The 21,020-nt window shown below is 42.8% G+C and overlaps 1 protein-coding gene across 1 annotated transcript in view; it reads right to left on the reverse strand.

Moving 5' to 3' along the window:
• Window positions 1-19,215, reverse strand: part of DNAJC10 (DnaJ heat shock protein family (Hsp40) member C10) — a 41,677-nt gene extending 22,462 nt beyond the window's left edge. Inside the window, exons 1-12 of the mRNA XM_032224949.1 lie at window positions 18,885-19,215; window positions 16,359-16,450; window positions 14,110-14,469; window positions 12,363-12,528; window positions 10,142-10,192; window positions 8,017-8,099; window positions 7,028-7,159; window positions 5,803-5,896; window positions 5,403-5,480; window positions 2,847-2,890; window positions 2,413-2,550; window positions 1,021-1,110 (exon numbers count right to left, since the gene is read on the reverse strand). Coding sequence (XP_032080840.1) covers window positions 1,021-1,110; window positions 2,413-2,550; window positions 2,847-2,890; window positions 5,403-5,480; window positions 5,803-5,896; window positions 7,028-7,159; window positions 8,017-8,099; window positions 10,142-10,192; window positions 12,363-12,528; window positions 14,110-14,316 — 1,083 coding nt within the window. The 5' untranslated portion in view covers window positions 14,317-14,469; window positions 16,359-16,450; window positions 18,885-19,215. The remainder of the gene's footprint in view (window positions 1-1,020; window positions 1,111-2,412; window positions 2,551-2,846; window positions 2,891-5,402; window positions 5,481-5,802; window positions 5,897-7,027; window positions 7,160-8,016; window positions 8,100-10,141; window positions 10,193-12,362; window positions 12,529-14,109; window positions 14,470-16,358; window positions 16,451-18,884) is intronic.
• Between the last annotated feature and the right edge of the window lie 1,805 nt (window positions 19,216-21,020).

Here is a 21,020-nt window from a genome sequence, read left to right on the forward strand (position 1 = left end):
ATCCAACTTTATTTGCAATTACCTTTTGAGGCTTTCCCTCCTTATGGAGGGTGTCAATGATGGTTTTCTGCACAACTGTCAGGTCAGCAGTCTTTCCCATGATTGTGATTCCTACTGAACCAGACTGAGAGACCATTTAAAGGCTAAGGAACCCTTTGCAGGTGTTATGGCTTAATTAGCTGATTAGAGTGGGACACTTTGAGCCTAGAATATTGCACCTTTTCACAATATTCTAATTTTCTAAGATTGTGGATTTGGGGTTTTCGTGAGCTGTAAGCCATAATCTTCACAATTATGACAAATCACGGCTTGAACTATCTTGCTTTGCATGTAATGAGTCTATCTCATATATTAGTTTCACCTTTTAAGTTGCATTACTGAAATAAATGAACTTCTGCACGATATTCTAATTTTTTGAGTTTCACCTGTATATTTCTGTGGAGCCAAACATATGCATGGGCGAATGTTCTTATTTATGAATATGTTATATCAAACATATGCCACAGCAAATTAAATAAATATCGCAATATGTTCACACTATTTGACTTTTCATTCAAAATGGCAGAGTTTGCACTTCCCAACCAAAACAGATATTATTTTCTCCCCTGCTTCTTACATTCTGGTTAAGCCAGGTGTAAATCCAGGGCCACCACTAAACCTCAGGAGAAGGCCTGCACGTTTTGTAGATGGAATGGGCCATACTGATGGCAGCAACAGAGTTGGCAACTCTGATAAAGTCTGAAGACACGTGACAGTCTCAGCAGCCTGTTTCAGGAGAGCAGGGTAGAGACTGCCTGGTAACATTTGGAAGCAATGAATTTACGGATATGTTTAAAAATGCCAGTGGGCCACACAAGGCCTCCTGTTGTACAGGCCTACTCTACAGTTTAAAAGAAAACATGGCCCGGATTTAAGAAAAGAGGATTGGTATGACCTATTAGGGAAAAATGAGAGGCTTTAGGGAACAAAAATAATAAACGTGTTGCGATGAAGAGAGAAATTGAGAGTTGAAATCTTTACCTCTAAAGTAGATGCTAGGATTTTATCAAAGTCTGGAAGGTGCTTCATGACTTCCAAATATATTTCTCTTGCGTCTAAGGAGTTCACATGCTGAAAAGGGTGGAAATCATCGTATAAAATGTTATTCAGCTGTACAGTGGAGATTTTATTTACCATAATTTAATTGTTCGGAATAATGTTTCAGTAATTTTTAATGCATTTCAAGGAGCCATTTCTGCACTCTCTTGAATACACAAGATGAAGAAAATAATGTAATAGTAAGAATAAAAAAAATCCTATCAAAATGTCAGAATACAGAAAAAGAATTCCAGAGAGAGAAAAATGATTAATTTTCAGAAGTGGTCTCCTTCCTAGGGCTGAGAGAAACTGACTGGTCCAATATCACCCAATTGATTTTAAGCCTAATCAGGACTAAAACTCAAGGTCTCCTGCTTTCTAACCTGATGCTAGAAACCACTACGTCAAATTTACTCAATATCTACCAATATTAATTATTCTAAATATTAATATTTTGTCCAACATTAGAAATAAAATACAATAAATACAATACAATAACTAGAATAAAGTGGTATTGTTAAGCATTGGGCAATTCAGTATCTTCAGGACAATTAACTGCCAGAATGCTTACATGATATAAGGCAGCAGAAGTAGTACAGGTATATTCTCTAAAGATATAATAGCAATAAGCAAAGTTTTTATAAAACTTCCTGCATATATATATATATATATATATATATATATGTATGTATGTATGTATGTATGTATGTATGTATGTACGTACGTACGTACGTACGTACGTACATGTATGTATGCACATATGTATACATATGTACGTACATACATACATATATTTATTGCCCCATAGGGCTATGAAGCATTCTGTGGGTGGTTTACAATGTCAGCATATTGCCTCCAATAATCTGGGTCCTCATTTTACCGACCTCCGAAACATGGAAGGCTGAGTCCAACCTTGAATTGGCCAAGATCGAACTCCTGGCAGTGGGCACAGTTAGCCTACAATACTGCATTCTAACTACTGCTCCACCAGGGCTCCAATTGATACCCTGCAGGTATCATGGATAAGAAATCTGAGCAGTCCAGGGAGCAAGATCATGGACAATGCTGATAGAGATGATGGTAGTTTAGAACAACATATTTCAAAGGTGCTGGATTGGATAAGGCTGACATAAAGTACAGGTGTTCTCCAATACACAAAACTTTACTCTTTCCCTGGAATGCCAGCAATAGCCAAACACTTAAAATTAACAAGTACCACCTGAGCATAAGCAAAATCTAGGAAGAAAAAAATACTAAGGTATTTATTCCTTTATCACCTCCACCACCACCAACTACTCAGCGTAGACAAAGGCAAACCAATGGTAAAACTCATACCAAAACACCTCCTTTCTCTTTATTAGTTAAGGTGGCTCCAGGTGGAAAATACGCTGTTGTGCTAGATGAGATATCCAAACTATCACAAAGCTCACCCTGGGTGGCACAGTCCATCCAGCCTACTTTAACCAGGCCTTCCTGTATTGAAAAACATGAGAAAAATGAAAAACTGAAATCTAGCAGAGAGACATCACACATCTATTTGAATGGCAGGCATACTTTGCCATTCAGTTTATGCTTTGTTCACAAAACAATTCCATCCCAGGGAGGAGGTAGGAATAACGGCCAAAGCAAAGTTAAATCAAGGTGAGATAGAGGACTCTAGTATGTATTTTGCTCTCTCCCACTGAAGTCAGTGGGATGAAGTGCTTTCCTTTGGGCCAAATTTTACCAATGTATTTAATATTCTTTAAAAACAAAAGACCAATGCTTACCAACATGCCAGCCAGTTTACGGCGTGTTCGAGAAGTCAAACAATCTAGACAAATTACATTAAAGGAGTAAAAATCAGTCACATTTAAAGACATTAAAAAACACTGCGCTGCAGTTTGAAACTTGTGCGTGGTGTTTTCTTGTTACCTGCGCAGCCGCGCAGGCGCACAGCTTAGAGGGAACATTGTTTAGGAATGGGGTGAGGTCCACGGTAGACAGTTTACAGTTGAAGCTGTGAGGGTTTGAGGATGAAACAACTGAGACAGTTAGAGCATTCCAGACATTGACCATTCAGTTGCTGAAGTTGCATTTTCTGCAATTGAGTTTGGAGAGGTTTACCTTAAGTTTCTATCTATTTTTTGCCTGAGTTTTTCCCAGTTAGTGCTGGCTGGGGAATTCTGGGAGTTGAAATGCACACATTTGATTTACATATTTACATGTATGTTCAAATACCATTACACAGCTAAATAGTTTTCGGGGAAAACTGTTAAGGTAAATCCTCAGCACAAAGAGATTATACAATACTGTGTTTCCCCGAAATATGACATGTGCTGATAATAAGGCCATGCTACATTTTTGGGTGGACAAAAATGTAAGCCCTCCCCCAAAAATAAGCCCCCTGGACAACCCCTCCCCTCCAGCCAGGCAGAGAATAGTTCACCAACCTAGTGGTATCCCGAAGGCGCCAAGCTGCGGGAACGAGGTGGGGCAAAGACTTGCGTTGCTTGCCGCCTTCGGGATACCGCTAGGTCGGTGAGCGGCGCTCTGCCCAGCTGGAGAGGGGGGTTGCCGGGCAGCTGTTCTCTTACGAACTCGCTCCCGAAGAGCCAGGCACAGCCTCAAGGTCGAACGGCTGTGTTGCTCTGTTGCAACAGCACTACACAGCAGCCATGAGGTGACCACGCTCATGAGCAGCCGCCTGGCAACCCCCCTTTCCAGCCAGGCACAGTGCCATTCACTGACCTAAAGGTGTCGCCAAGCCACAAGAGTGCCTGTTCACAGCCCTCCAGCTCCCGCAGCTTGACGCCTTCGGAATGCCCCTAGGTCAGTGAATGGGGCTCTACATGGCTGGAGAGGGGGGTTGCACGAGTGGCTTTTCCGCTCCCCGCTTGCACGACTCCCAGGCTCATGATGCCTTTGCCTAACTCTCCCTGCAGAACCAGGGCATCTCTGTTCCTGCTACTGCCGCCGGTGCAGCATGGCTTTTTCTGCGAAGCACGGAGGTAGGATGTCGAGTCTTCTGGCAGTTGCCACTCTGGGAGTACGCTCTATGGTTGTGGGCTTGCTGCCAGCAGAGCGTACTCCAGAGTGGCAACTGCCAGAAGACTCGGCATCCTACCTCCGTGCTTTGAAAGTCGCAGAAAAAGCCATGTAGCACTGGCCGCAGCAGCGACAGCAGACATGCCCTTGTTCTGCAGGGAGAGTTAGGCAAAGGCATCGTGAGCCTGGGAGTTGCGTGAGTGGGGAGCAGAAAAGCCGCTCGCGCAACCCCCCTCTCCAGCTATGCAGAGCCCCATTCACTGACCTAGGGGCATTCCGAAGGTGCCAAGCTGCAGGAGCTGGAGGGCTGCGAATGGGTGCTCTCATGGATTGGCAATATCCCTAAGTCAGTGAATGGCGTTGTGCCCAGCTGGAAAGGCGGGTTGCCGGGCAGCTGCTCGTGAGCATGGTCACGTCATGGCTGCTATGTAGTGCTGCTGCGACAGTGCAACACAGCCGTTCAAGCCTGAGGCTGTGCCTGGCTCTTCGGGACCCCACTAACAAGAGAGTAGTCTCCTGGCTACCTCAAAACAATAAGCCCTCTGCTGATAATAAGGCCCAAGCCATATTTTGTGGGTCAAAAGAAAATAAGACCCTGCCTTATTTTCGGGGAAACACGGTACTTGGCATTGAATCCTATGAAAAATTACTTAATGTGTCTCAACTGAAATACAGAACATACTAAATCAAGACAGTAAAGCATCTAAACCATTTTCTATCTATCTACTGTACTCCTATTTTTCTTACTTAATATTTCACCCACACACATCGACACACACCCCACCCAAAGCTTTGCAGGGAAGCACGAGAGCCTGAAATTTCATGTTTGATTCCCTGTTTTGGTTTGCTTCTGCCCAATCAGGGAAGGAGGAAGAGCTGATAGCAATAGCAATAGCACTTTGACTTATATACTGCTTCATAGTGCTTTTACTGCCCTCTCTAAGTGGTTTATAGAGTCAGCCGATTGCCCCCAACAATCTGGGTCCTCCATCCCTCTGAAAAAAATAGATTTACAATCATAGAGAAGGTATAAAATTAACAAGAAAGGGCAAGGAAAATAGTAATGCAGAGATGATATTTTAAAAATAGCTTTTTAAAAGACCTGTTAAAAAAAGCAAAACCAATTCTTGCAGGGTTATATTATCTAATTACAGAATATATTAATGAAAACGAATTAAAATATTCCTATCCTAGAAGCAATTCTAAATATATTCCTGCTTAGTTTCAACTTTAGGGCTTTTTGGCTGTTAGAAGAATTAAAATCTCTCATTCATTCTTTGATAAGCAAATATATTCACCTCCTTGTCCAGTGCAAAAGGTAATTAACCAGCCAATACCAGAAGCAAATGCAGTTTCAACAGTGTTAACAAAATTTCCTAGGTGGAAAAAAAAAGAACAAAATGTATTTAGGAATTTGCACCTATTGCTTTACTTATTCATAAGGCTTATGTAGTATGATTTAATTGTAAGACAACTTTAAGATCATATTTTTTGTAAACATGTTTTATAATTTATGAAAGAAACATATTTGTCTAAAATATCATCACCTATATTTCATCCAATAGTGAACTATTTATTTGTTTCACATCTACTCACTGTCCCAGACTCTGCTTTGAGTGATCTAACATAATAAACACTAAAAGAAAAACATGTGCAATTTGAAAATAAATACTTATTTGAAAATAAATAAATGTTTACCTGCCCATAGTTCTGTCACCGTGCTTTTGACATACTGCATGGCAAAATTTGTTAAACTCTCCTGTGATCTGTCACCATAAAATTTCACTGGATTCTAAAAAAGATTTGGAAAAGCACCCAATTTTAAAACAGTGACTGTTATAAAACAGTCACATATATGAACCATTATTATTCTTGGGAACTTTTTTATATCCTCGATCTTTGCTACAGAAATTTCTTTTTTGACTTTGGAAGGGGAATCTGGAATAGAAACTGAAGACATAACATTATTACCTTATCGATGCTACAGTTCTTCTCCTAGTTGAAACACAAAATATGTTCTACAAAATATAAACAGCTGCGCCTAAGCAGAACAAAGCAACGACCTGTGCTATATTATGTCCATCTAGCCTTTACAGATTTGATGCATTCTTTGCAATTGGAAAAATTCAGGGTTTAAACTGCTTAAGGGTTTTGGATTATGTAGGGCCTTTTCTTATCTCTGCTCAATAGAAGCAAGGAGAATCCTTCTTATCTCTGCTCAACAGAAAGGTTAGGGACAAACACTGTAAAAAAAAATTGGGGAGCAGGATACCTTGTACCTCTTTTCAGTATCAAAGTATGAACAGGCCTACTGTTTCACGTTTCCTCAGCATCAAATGCCTTCTATCATACTTCCTTCAAAAGAAGGTAATTCTAAATGTACGATAGCAATAGCAATAGCAGTTAGACATATATACCACTTCATAGGGCTTTCATCCCTCTCTAAGTGGTTTACAGAGTCAGCATATTGCCCCCACAGTCTGGGTCCTCATTTCACCCACCTCGGAAGGATGGAAGGCTGAGTCAACCTTGAGCCGGTGAGATTTGAACCACTGAACTGCAGATAGCAGTCAGCTGAAGTGGCCTGCAGTACTGCACCCTAACCACTGCGCCACCTCGGCTCTTGAAGACTGGACAGAAAAAAAAATCTGCATATTCTGAGAAAATCAAAGGCACCCTTCTCAGTTCAGAATTAAATTACTGGGTGAAAACAATCTTCCTTTCAATGTTGAGATACCCTCTTGCAATAGTATTCAAATGTTTGGCCTTGAGGTTACATATCACCATGCAACTAAGACAAGCTTTGACCCCAAGTCTCTAATATAAGACTTTTTTCCTCTGCCAGAGATCCCCGAGTGCAGTGGAGTTACTTCAAATACTCCTCTATGTAATGTAATGGGATGGTAGGTTCTGCGCTACTTACCATTCCACTTTTGAAGACATAGAGGCTGGGGTAGCTATTGATTCCCTTACTCCGGCAAAGCATTCTGTTATCACCACAGTTGACGGCGCCAATGCGTATTAATCCATCCATTTCTTTAGCAAACTCTCTCCACTTCAAGTGAAAAAAAAAAGATTATTTTTTCAGCCTTTTTATCCCGTTTAGAAATGCTTAAAAATGATATGATTTCAATATCTGTTCCCTTAATTGTAACTCGAAGATAGCTTTGCTAGTATTGTTTACAAAAATCCACTTTTCCTTCTTAGCTGAATTAGCTGAATAATTACATCAACCCCCCACTACCCAGCACATTCCTTACTCTTGTTCAACATCGCTACATGCTCTCAGATTGTCAAAGTGGCAGAATAATTTTTTGATATGACTCCTAGCAGAACTGTTTCAGAAAAAAAATGGTGGCAGACTGCAAGGCACTGCTTATATTCTTGCCAAAACATGCAATAAGCAGAGGTGATATTCAGCAGGTTCTGACCAGTTCTGGAGAATTGGTAGTGGAAATTTTGAGTAGTTTGGAGAACCAGTAAACACCACCTCTGACTGGCCCTGCCCCAATCTATTCTCCGCCTCCCGAGTCCCAGCTGATTGGGAGGGAATAGGGATTTTGCAGTAACCTTCCCCTGTAGTGGGGAGGCAATGGATATTTTACAGTATCCTTTTCCTGACACACCCACCAAGCCACGCCTACAGAATTGGTAGTAAAAAAATTTGAATCCCACCACTGGCAATAGGGATTCGCATGGGCCAAACTGTAGATCATTGCATTGCAGAAATATAGTCCAAGTCTATGCCAGAAGGATGCAGCTTCCTCTTATTCTCGTGCCACAAGGAAAGTCTTCACTTACCCCTTAATCACCCCTCTAGGATTCTATCCTCTCTCTCTTAAACACATATACACATACACAAAGAAACAGGGACATAAATTTAATGACAACACACGTACAGTGGCAACCTACCGTGGGTGCTAAATCATGGCAATGCGAACATCGAGGAGAATAGAAATTTACAAACCACAATTCTCCAGAACCAACAGCAGCATCTATCAACAAAGAAAGAATGATAATGAAAACATTATTTTCACCACTGGACAATTTCCAGGCAAGCATAATGGGAAGGAAGTGGGAGCAAGTAGATTATCCTAGTCTTCTTCTAAACCGATGTCCTTCAGCTAAGTAGGACTTTTCATATCTTCCAGTCAACCTGCTGCTGTTCTAGAGATGATGGGAATTGAAGGATAATATACGTGGAAGGAATTGATGGCCTGGTCACCATGGCTGACTGGGTGGGCGTGGCTGGGCCCAGGGCAGCAGGGGCCGGTCCCTTGCTGTTTCTAGGATGGCCCACGGGCCAACTCTGTGGCCTATCGTGGGCAGGATTTGGTCCGCGGGCTGTGTTTTTGACACCCCTGGCTTATAATATATAAATTAATTTAAATGGTCTTAAAATGAGACTGAAACTTGTAAGTTCTAGCTGAACAACAACTCCCATCATCCAGTTACATGCCTTGTGGGTTGGGAAGGAATTCCCTCCCCTACTTTAAAATACACGATACATGGCTAATTAGATTTAAAGATGATCAGACCACCTCCACTGAAAGTTAGCCTATTTTAGAAACACTAATAAGAAATAATAGAGTGGAGACTTCATTTTTTTTATCTTCCTTGGAGGTCCCCAAAGCTGGGTACTTTTGAAAACTAAATGCTGGATTTGGCAGATCCTGCTACAATTCAATTAACTATTCTGGTAACATTAAGTAAACTGCCTGAAGAACAGGTCTCGAATTAATGCTACAAAAATGGTTGAAAACATTCCACCAACTCCATGGAAGTTCTTTCCCCTCGTTTCCCCTTTGAATAAAAGTTGAAGGGAACCTCGCTCTTTAAAAGTGGAACTGTGCAGATCCTGGACCAAAGGAAGGAATATATAGATAATGCCTGACATCTCAATTATAGTTGCCCAGCAACAGAGAATATTTTGTCATCCCACTTCTTACAAATCATCATGACAATTTATTAATCTCATGAATAATATGCTCATTTAAAAGTCAACTTAAGATGCATACCATATTCATTTGTCAGGGCAAAAACAGAAACAAAGGGAAAGAATTAATATTAATATGTCTACTGTAGGATGAAAACAGCATTATGGGCATAAAAGCATGAAGTATGAGCTTAGTGGTTAAAGTACTGGCCTAAAAGCAGGGAGACCAATGTTTAAGTCCAGGCCCAGTGACAGTAGCTCGATCATTATCACACTTTCCCTGTCTACTCAACCTGATAGGGTTGCTGATGTAAAAGAAAAAGCAGAGCTCTGTGCCCTTTGACCTCCAAAATGAAAGGCAGGATGTAATAGCAATAGCAATAGCAATAGCTAGGATGTAATATACCCACTCCTCATTTAGTAACCACCTTGATTAGCGACTATTCACAAATACAACATTTAAAAAAAAACATGTTACAACTAATGGATGCACATATGACCAAATTTATACGCCCGACAATAACTGATGCCAGAGTGAGAATAATGCCAATATTGCCTCATCAGAGAATTGTATCTGAATGAAATGACAGCAAGCAGTGATCTTCACAAAGTGTGTGTGTGTGTCTCAGTCACCTAATGGCCACTCAGTGTTTGTTTCACTTCCAATTTAATAATTGCAATCACTAAATGAGAGGGTGCAAATAAAAAAAAAATTGAAGACCACCTCACATGGATTTTGAATAACATTCTGCTATCTGTACAGTAACAACAAAAAAAGTCGTAAAAACAACACAATAAAGAAATTTGAAATAGCAATAGCACTTCAACTTATATACTACTTTACAGTGCTTTTACAGTCCTCTCTAAGCGGTTTACAGAGTCAGCATATTGCCCCCCAACAATCTGGGTCTTCATTTTACACACCTCAGAAGGATGGAAGTCTGAGACAACCTTGAGCCTGGTGGGATTTGAACTGCCAAATTGCAGGCAGCCTACAGTCAGCAGAAGTAGCCCGCAGTACTGCACTCTAACTATTGCGCCACCAAGGCTCTTGCTGGAAAGCAGAAATGTTAGGAAATTACATGATCACATATGACTTACCAAATTCTCCTTTATCCAATGTTATGATTTCAGGATCATCATCATAGATACCTGGTAAAAATAGCACTCAGTTAGCATTTTTAGAAGTCCATTTAATCCAGCTATACAACATTTAAATACTAATAAACAGTTACTACTACTCTGCTCATATATACTTAAGAGACCATTAACCCATGAATAGCGAGGGGGGCTTTAGGTTCTAGTATTTCCTTTCTTAGAATATTTTATCATAACAAAATCTTAGCATAGAAACCTATCAATAATGACTATAATACATCTCTTTAAAGCAGGGAAGCTACATTTCATTCATAGATAGCGTACATTTTAATTTTGGGCTCAAGTGAAATTGAGTTTCATAGCTCATTCTGTCACACATGACAATATTGCCAAGCTTCTGACAGCACAGAACAATGAAAAAAAGATTCATCTCAATAATTTGGTTTATTGTCAAGAATACAAAATACAAAACCTTGGAAAGAAACCACCACTCTAGCACTTATATTAAAACAATGTCTGAGACACACTTAAACCTCTTTTCCCTTTGTGAGACCAAAGGGCTAACCACCTTTTTCCCCAGATAAGACTCACACTGAAATATCCATCTGTTTATTATTAATGTTTTAAAACGCTCCCATTCCCCCCCACCCTCCCAGCAACAGAGATCCACCTTAAAGGGCAAGGAATGTTGTTTGCCGAGAAAGGCTGGTTTAAGAGAATGCCTCTGTCCCATTTTGTTATAGGATGCAGATAATTGAGAGTTGTGCGTATCAGGCCAGACATAAAGGCAAGTTACTTGCAGTAGGAATAGGGTATTTAGAAAATGTGTATGGTAAAACAAGAAAATATAGCATGAACAATAACTCTCAAACTCTCTGGTTATTACCTTTAAAGCCCTACATGGCTTGGGACCTGGATATCTGCGGGACCGCCTCCTGCCACATACCTCCCAATGACCCATAAGATCTCACAGGCTGGGCCTCCTTCGGGTACCGTCGACCGGGCAATGCCGGCTGGCGACTACTCGGGGGAGGTCTTTCTCTGTAGCTGCCCCGGCCCTGTGGAATGATCTACCCGCAGAGACCTGGATCCTTCCCACTCTCTCGGCCTTCCGGAAAGCCACTAAAACCTGGCTGTTCCGGCAGGCCTGGGGCTGCTGACCCCAAAATACGGTCCAGCCCCATTTAGAACGGAGCGTACGGTGTGCTGTTTTTAAATCTATCTTTTTTCCCCCTGTATTTTATTTTTCATTTATTCTGTACTGTAAGCCGCCCGGAGTCCTACGGGATTGGGCGGCATATAAATGTTATTAAACTTGCAAACTAAAATGATTCTGGGTGTTGAATAAACGCAGGCAGAGCACAAAATCAAGGGGACCACTGATTTAACTCTAAAAAGAGAATGAATGAGAACTGAATTGTGAAACATATATGAAGAAAGAGCTTAACTATCAAAGTTGTGGTTAAATACAGAGTTCCTCAGAGAGAAGGTTAGAAGTGGAAGAAAACAACAGACAATACCCAAAGCAATGTTAAGGATGCAATGGAATAATTCAGAAGGACAGAAAGTAAGGAGATAAAATGGTTGGTATTAGTATAAACCAATTGTGTTAAACTCACATCGTAACAAGACTTATCGGGACTTTCCCCCCCCTTCACTAAACTGTGGCCAACACATGACACATCCAGGAATTTGACAGGCCAGGTATAAACCAAATTTAGTTTGACTTCCTTTTCTCTTATATAGCCTCCCCACCCCTCCTTTAATTTCTTTTGCTTGCTATTTCACATTCTCTGTCTGGGCTCTGCATTACCTGACACAGAAGGAGTGTATTTGATATGCAATGGATGGATGTGGCTGGCTGGTGGACTGCCAGTTGGCCATCCATACCAACAAGCAATTTTAAATGGAGGCTCTCACTCAATCTGCAGGCAGTCTGAGAACCTACTATGAAACAACTCATTAACAACTCTGATGGCAAAGCAAATTTAATACAGTGGATGTCCCATTCCCAAAGGAATTAAAAAATCCAAATATGCATAACATGCTATTACACAACACCCACACTCCTAATTAAGACTTAAATTCTCCTGTACCTTTTAGTGTGCAAATTAAGGCCGGTATTTTCTTTTGAAGGTGTTGTGTGTGTGTGGTTTTTTTTTTTAACAAATGAACCACAGAAAATAGGTTACAATTCAGTTTCACCTACAAGAAAACGTCTTACCAAAATCATAGCGATAATAGTGCCAGCTTTCATAGCGACCTCCTTCGTGGTGATCTTCCAGACCTTTCTCACCATATTTATCATACTTTTTCCTCAGATCTTCATCTTTTAATACTTCATACGCTCGATTTATTTTCAAGAAATTTTCATGTGCCTCTGGGTTGTTCTGGAGAAAAGAGCACTGGCGTTAAAACTAAAATATTGAGAAAAATACTGAAATCAGCCCAAGACATTTCAATTTTCAAAAATGTTCTGACAGAGGCATTGTATTAATTTTTAACTGTTTATACGTATGGTATGTCAAGAAAGCTCATTATGTTTTTGCTAACTTTGTTACAGTGATATGTGTGTGCGGGTGTGTGTGATACGAGTGAGTTTAAAGTGAACTGTAGTATGAGAATTAATAAGCAGTTGGTGATATGACTTTTACGTTCCTACACGCTGGTGTAATTTTGCTTCTTTCTGAATCTTTTTATTTATTTCTCTCTCTATAGCTCACAAATTATACAGGCAACTTCTCACAGAGCCTGAAAGACTGCTAAGGAGAGCTAGGCAGAAATCTCACCTTCTCCTCCTCCTCCTCACTGGCCAACATTTTCAGGATCTGAGCTTGAAGTAGAACAAACGTAGCTATTATACCCCAGCATTAAGACAGATTCTATTGTTGGGTGCGTAATTCAAGTAAGAAGTGTCACACTGCACAGCAAACCTGTACAAGGTTTGACCTATTTCAAAAGGAACACCAGCTGCTCATTTTATAGAAATGCATGCACAGTGTTCTCAGAGTGATTATTATTACTGATGGCTGACTGGGGCTCTGATTACCAAAATAATGGATTTATCATGCATCCTTGTAGTTTGCTCCATTACATTTCATGGATCTATTATTATTTACCCTGAAGCTATAGATTAGTGTTTCTCAACCTTGGCAACTTTATGATGCAGGCTATGGAATTCTGGGAGTTGAAGTCCACTTATCTTAAACTTGCCAAGTTAAGAAACACTGGTATAGATTATATAATCAAAGAGATTTGACTACAACCTCTGGAACGCTAGTCCATAATTAAGACGCATCAGGTTGAACATGAAGAGAAATGGTTTCTTGGAAGCAGAAAAAAAGAGAGAAGTGCTAACTGTGTAAATTGTAAGAGTTTCATGGCTATTTCCCCTTTCGATTATATAGGAAGCGCAAGACTGTACCACTGTAATATTACATATTGTACTTTCTGAAACAATTATACCAATTAATCACAAAATACCACATTTCCCTGAAAATAAGACCCGGTCTTATATATATTTTTTGCCAATGGAAAAGGCACCAGATCTTATTTTTGGCGGTATGTGTGTGTGTTTCACTGACATACCTTGCGGAGCCACCACAACCCTACCCAGCAGGAGCCCGTTGCCAGCCCCCTTCTTTCGTGGCTGCTTGCCACTGCTTGCACGCGTCACCCCCAGCCTCTGTTTTGCTGGCAAGGCCTCTGCAGCCAAGAAACGAGGTCCAGATTGACACATGCGGTACCTCCGGCCTCCGTTTTACCATCAGAGGCTCTTCCGGAAAGCCCTGTGCAGTCGATAACAGAGCTCTGGATTGCATTTGGCACACGTGTAAAAATCAAGCTAGGACTTACTTATGGGGTAGGTCGTATTTTCAGGGAAACACGGTATGTATTACCACAAGATATTTAAACATTTGTATGTACATTTCTTAGTTGACAGGAAAAGGTTTCCTGTCAAGCCAACCTACCTGGTTCTTATCAGGGTGCAGCTTTAGAGCCAACTTTTTGAAAGCCTGCCTAATTTCCCTACTTGTTGCTTCTTTGGATATTCCAAGTAAACCGTAATAGTCTTGAGTTGGATCAACTAAGGCTACAAGCCATATTAAAATGAGATACAAGGAGACAATTTTTATAAAGTCTCTGACATGTTGTCTTTTGGGAAATGAGGTCTCCATTATGAATATCTTGGCCAAGTGTACTTAACAACAGACTTAACAGGTCTCACGCTGATGTAACCTGGACTGCATATATTTCTGAAGGAGCTTCTTGTAGGATTTTTGCTGTCATAATCCAGGGATGGAAATGTATGCTTCTTAAGTAGACTGGGCCTAGGGAAACAACAAACAGATTTTAGGTCCTTTATATTCTACAGCAAATTCATGACATGAGTTCCCTCACTGATTCCCCCCGTTTTCTCTAAAGCAGTGATGGTGAACCTATGGCACGCGTGCCACAGGTGGCACAAGGAGCCATTTGTCAGGGTACGCGAAGCGCTGCTGTGTCAGCTGGCCAGCACACATGTGCACGCTGGCCAGCTGAGTTCATCCTTTTTTGAAGCCATTTTTCGCCCTCCCCAGGCTCCAGAGGCTTTATAGGAGCCTGGGGAGGGCGAAAAGAGCACCCCCCCCACCCGGAGGCCCTCCGGAGGCTTCATGAGCTTCCCTGAAGCCTCCGGAGCGCAAAAAACCAGTCCTACAGGCAAACCGGAAGTTCAGGAACGGACTTCCGGTTTGCTCGGAGGGTCGTTTTGACTGCTCCGGAGGCTTCAGGGAAGCCTCCTGAAGGTCCCTGACGCCTTTGGAGCGCTTAAAACGACCCTCTGAGCAAATCGGAAGTCACTTTCGGTGTGCTCAGAGTGTCATTTTGACTGCTCCGGAGGCTTCAGGGAAGCCTCCTGAAGGTCCCTGAAGCCTTTGGAAGGCGTCCGAGGGGTGTGCGGGGGCGGCTCTTTTCGCCCCCCCCCCCAGGCTCCTATAAAGCCTCTGGAGCTTGGCAAGGTCAATAAAAGCATGCAAAAAATGTGTGTGTGGGGGGAATGCCTGTAGTGCATACATGCACACTACGGGGCGCACATTGCATTATGGGTGCGGCACGCAAGCACATGACTCCCCTGTGCTCCCCCCACTTATGGCACGTGAGTCAAAAAAGGTTCCCCATCGCTGCTCTAAAGCATTCAACACAACTCTGTTTCTATCTTGTTCTGCAACTCTGCTTGTAAAAAGACATAACTGGAACTTCCTCAAACTCTATATATAATCCCCTCTCCGAGTTTCCCACAGCTTTAAATGTGGCAGGCCTGAAGGCCCAATGCAAAAGATGGCTTCCAGGTCTGACAGAAGGATCTAATGAACAAAATATAGATACCCGTAGGTTTCAGGGGGAAGATCATTTTAGAAAGCTGGGTTCACCATAGGCTCAACTATGAGTAACCAGAAAATGGCATTCTGCCAAACCTTCAAGAGGACTTGTTTGATAGGATCTACATCCTGGTCCCTGTTTGTTTACAGCCTTGTTTGCCAGAATCAAGATTTTAATCCTAGCTTGATAAACTAACTGGTAGTCAATACAGTTGCTTCAACAGAGGTAAAGGTTCTCCTCGCACATATGTGCTAGTCGTTCCCAACTCTAGGGGGCAGTGGTCATCTCCGGTTCAGAGCTGAAAAGCCAGCGCTGTCCGAAGACGTCTCCGTGGTCATGTGGCCGGCATGACTCAACACCGAAGGCACACAAAACACTGTTTCCTTCCCATCAAAGGTGGTTCCTATTTTTCTACTTGCATTTTATATGCTTTCGAACTGCTAGGTTGGCAGAAGCTGGGACAAGTAATGGGAGCTCACTCCAATATGCGGCGCTGGGATTCGAACCACCAAATTGCTGACCTTTCTGATCGACAAACTCAACGTCTTAGCCACTGAGCGTCCTTGCTTCAACAGAGGATATGGCCAAATGATCCATTTGGTGTTCCAATATTATATTCCACATCTATTTCCAGATGCAGGCAGGAGCAAAAGCACACATTATACTACATGACAACAATCTAACTGTGAAGCATTCAATACATGGATTAATAGAGTCAGATGGTTGAGGCAATTAGCTCTTCTAGCCCAGTAATTTATCAGTAGTTCTACACGACACTTTCTCAGCCTTGGAGCATGTGCTCTTTGGCAGCTACACCCCTGCCAACAATGAATGCCTGCAGAGTCAGGAAAAGGCTTACCTATTTATTCCTGTGGTTCAAAGGCAGAAGCTCTCCAGCAAAGCAGCTTTACAAGATTCAGGTGAAGTGTGGCTACAGGAAATGAGTTCACCCTGAGGAGAAATCAACAGCAGAATGAGTGAAAGACTACTTTCTCGCTACTAAAATCTTCAAAAACAAGTTTTTGAAAAAAAACAATAAGGGAATTATAAGTGATACTTTAAGTACTGTATTAACATTCCTCCATCCTATGTTGTGGCTTTGAAAGCCAAGTAACTGCCACCCTGGTCTTTTAAAAATATTGACTATCATTAATTGTTGTACCTTATAATTCTTGACGAATGTATCTTGTCTTTTTATGTATTATGAGAGCACATGCACCAAAGACAAATTCCTCGTGTGTCCAATCACACTTGGCCAATAAAGAATTCTATTCTATTCTATTCTATTCTATTAACAGAGCTGCAATTTTCCTGAGACTTAATAGATCTGGGTCCTGTCAGTCCTTTCTGGAGCACTAATAATCCACCTTGCCTTTGTGAGGGACTGATGAAATAATACAAACACCGCTTTGGGCATGCAATTTGATACCATCCAGGTACATTTTTAGGCAATTCTTATCAGTCCAAGCCAGCAAAGGCAAAGGATTATGGGAGCCATCAACCAAAGCAATTACTGTATTTTTCGGTGTATAAAATGCACTCTCTCCTCCCTCACCCTCCAAATTGGGTGGAAATGTCTGTGCGTCTTATAGAGCGTATAGTACCTCTCTATACAGATAAGTCTTCAACTTACAACAGTTCATTTAGTGACGGTTCAAAGTTACAAAGCACTGAAAAAAGTGACTTATGAGCGTTTTTCGCAGTTACGACTTTTGCATGGGGCACGTGATCAAAATTCCATGGCAACATGGATATTTATGATCCTTGTAGTGTCCTGGTTTCACGTTTGTGACCTTCTGACAAGCAAAGCCAATGGGAAAGTCAGGTTCACTTAACGACTGTATTAAACTTAATATCTGCAGTGATTCACTTAGCAACAGATTCCTCCCACATATGACTACATGACTGTAACTTTGTTGCTTTCATTCTTACGATTTATATTGATATTGTTTCCTGATTGCTTATTTGTACCCTAGGACTATCATTAAGTGCTGTACTTTATGATTCTTGAAGAATGTATTTTATTCACCTTATGTACACTGAGAGCACATGCACCAAAGACAAATTCCTTGTGTGTCCAATCACACTTGGCCAATAAAGAATTCTATTCTATTCATATTCCTATTCTATTCTATTCTATTCCTATTCTATTCACAGTGGCAAAAAAGTCATACTATGGGGCACATCTCATTTAACAAATGTTTCACTTAGCAACGTAAGTCCATGTCCGTCTTACTAATTTAACTGCGTGGCACGACAAAACCGCGGTCCACTAAAACGCGCCCGATTAAAGCGCGTCGCTGACGTCATCAGCAGCGCGACGACAAGGACCGCGAAGAAAAAAGGGCGCTTTAAAAAGCGCTTTTAAAGCAAGCCGATTCACGTAAAGGTAAGGGTTAGGTTTAGGGTTAGGGTTACGTTAAGCGTTAGGGTTAGGGTTAGGTTAAGGGTTAGCGTTAGGTTAAGGGTTAGGTTTAGGGTTAGGTTTAGGTTAAGGGTTAGGTTTAGAGTTAGGTTTGGGGGGGTTAGGTTTAGTTTTACACGTTAATTTTACCTTTACCGCTCACAGCGTGCTTTTTTCGTCGCGCTGTGATGACGTCAGGTACGCGGTTTCGTCGAGCGCGCTTTAGACGACCGCGGTTTTGTGGTGGAACCCTTCAACTGCAGTGATTCACTTAACCACTGTGGCAAGAAAATGGGACAAACTCACTTAACATCTGTCTCGCTTAGCAACTGAAATTTTGGGCTCAACTGGGGGTCTTAAGACAAGGACTTGCTGTAGCGCCAACTTTAATTTAGCTCTCTCTCCTTCTCTTTCCATAATCCTTAAGGAGGAGAATGTTGCACTTACTAACACCCCACTGGGGTTACAGCGGGGCGGAGGACCGAGGGAAACCGGCCAAAATCACATTCTAATTGCAAAACTCTTGGCTTATTCCTACAAAAAGAAAAGAAAGAGGGAACCGCCAATAGCGGATAGGAAGCAGCGTCTCCAGAAACAATTCAACGGCTCCCCCCGGCCTAAAAGGCTTGGAAAACCTGGGAGGAAAGGCTAAAACACACCGGAAAACGCCTCCGTGCAGAAGCCGCGGCGGGCATTTAAAAAGGGCAAGGCATGCCCGGGCTGCCGAGGATGCGGTGGGGGGGAAAGAAGGCCTTAAGCTCAGAAGAAGAAGAAGGGCCGGCGGGAGGAAAAGGAAAGCGGAGTGGAAGAAGCGGAGACAAACCAAGCCCTTCAACCGAAGGACGGGAAAGGGAAACCCCGCTAGTAGCCGGACTGAGATCGGGGCAGCCGGAAAGCCAGGCTGCTTGGCGGCTCCAGCTTACTTTATCTCTCCCAGGCCGCGGGCGGTGGAGGCAGCAGCAGCAGCCGGAGAGCCCTTACCTGATGCTGGAGGGATCCCTGCCTGCTGGTGCCGGCGCGGGGGAGGAGCCGGACCTGCAGCCGGGGAGCGGCGGCGAAGAAGGAGGAAAAACGAGGCGGCGGATCCGGTTCCCGTCCGGAGGAGGAGAACGCAGGCGGGCGGGGTTGGGGAGGGCAAAGCGGGCTGACGTGGCTGCAGCTCCGACCGCCGAGTCTTCCAAGGGGGGGGGGGGAATAGGATCTCGGGGTGGAGGCCCCTTGGAGAAGGGAGGGGGCTTCCTGGCCCCAAACCCCTTGCAAACTTTACAAAGAAGCTCTGGGGGAGGAAGGGCCCCTCCGCATGGCTGCTCCGAAGCCAACCCCCACCGCTGTTGAGCGAGAGCTCGGCCTCCCTAGTAGCCGCCTCTTCCGTTGGGTTGCTTCTTCCGAAGCAAATGCCTCCTTGCGGCATTTACTCCGGAGTAAACCGCCTCTGATGAACCCGATGCGATTGACCGGGAGGGCTCTGGAGTAGGGGCGCGGATGGGGGGGGGGGTTCTTTGTCCTTTTAACAAGTAGTTAGTAGTTTAACAGATTTAACAGAATAAGAGAGTTGGAAGGGATCTTGAAGGTCATCTAGTCCAACTCCACCTCAAGCAGGAGACCCTACACCATTTCTGACAAATGGCAGTCCAATCTCTTCTTGAAAGTCTCAAGTGATGAAGCCCCCGCAACTTTTCTTTGTCCTTTTAACAAGTAGTAGTTTAACAGATTTAACAGATTAAGAGAGTTGGAAGGGACCTTGTAGGTCATCTAGTCCAACCCCACCTCAAGCAGGAGACCCTACACCATTCCTGACAAATGGCAGTCCAATCTCTTCTTGAAAGTCTCAAGTGATGAAGGCCCTCCCCCAACTTTTCTTTGTCCTTTTAACAAGTAGTTAGTAGTTTAACAGATTTAACAGATTAAGAGAGTTGGAAGGGATCTTGTAGGTCATCTAGTCCAACCCCACCTCAAGCCGGAGACCCTACACCATTCCTGACAAATGGCACTCCAATCTCTTCTTGAAAGTCTCAAGTGATGAGAGCCCCCACAACTTCTGAAGGCAACTTCTGTTCCATTGGTTGATGGTTCTCACTGTCAGAAAGTTCCTCCTTATTTCTACGTTGATTCTCTCTCCTTGTTCAGTTTCCATCCATTATTCCTTGTCTGGCCTTCAGGTGGTTTGGAAAATAGCTTGATCCCCTCCTCTCTGTGGCAGCCCCTCAAATATTGGAATACAGTTATGTCTCTCCTGGTCCTTCTCTTCACTAGACTAGCCATGCCCAGTTCCTGCAACCGTTCATGGTATGTTTTAGCTCCCAGGCCCCTAATCATCCTGGTTGCTCTTCTCTGCACTTTCTCCAGAGTCCCAACATCTTTTTTTTATAGTGTGGTGACCAAAACTGGATGCAATATTCTAGGTGTGGTCTTACTAGGGCTTTATAGAGTGGTATTAGTACCACACTTGATCTTGATCGTAGTCCTCTGTTAATGCTCAAACCAGAATCAGAGTAGATCTGGAAGGGACCTTGGAGGTCTTCTAGTCCAGCCCTCCCCTGCTCAAGTAGGAGATCCTCTCTATGCCATTTCAGACAAAGTGACTGTCCGGTCTGTTCTTTAAAAAGGGATGAAGCCACCCGCCATGTCTGAAGGCGAGTTTTTCCATTGGTTAAAACGGCGACTTCCACACTGTAAATACGCCAGATCCCTGGTTTCTTTTGTACCTGGGCAACAGCTCCTTTTCTGGATTTACTTTTAGCTTTGCTGTGTTTGCTTAGAGGTAGTTTGCTGTTTGCTTCTAAGCCCGCTGAACAGGTGTTTGTCTGGATGGATTGGGGGGGGGGAGTGTCTCCTACAGATGAATCTGAGATGTCTCTCTCGCCCCCTTCTTTTCTTCTTCTTCTGTTGTTATTATTTTAGTGGCAATAGCTGTCAAATTAGTGGGTGAGAAGAGAGAAGATGGCTTTTTTTTTGCAGCCCTTCTCATTAGCCTCCCACACAACTGCTCATCACTCCCACACCCCAAAAGAAGTCGGCACCATGGCCAGAGATCCTTTGGTTTGGAGATATCTTCGCAAAGCAAAGTATGTTCAATGCCGGGAAGGGAAGGAGGCTGAACTTCACTTCTTATAGTTT

This window comes from Thamnophis elegans, chromosome 1 (assembly GCF_009769535.1).
Source record: "Thamnophis elegans isolate rThaEle1 chromosome 1, rThaEle1.pri, whole genome shotgun sequence".
Lineage (NCBI taxonomy): Eukaryota > Metazoa > Chordata > Lepidosauria > Squamata > Colubridae > Thamnophis > Thamnophis elegans.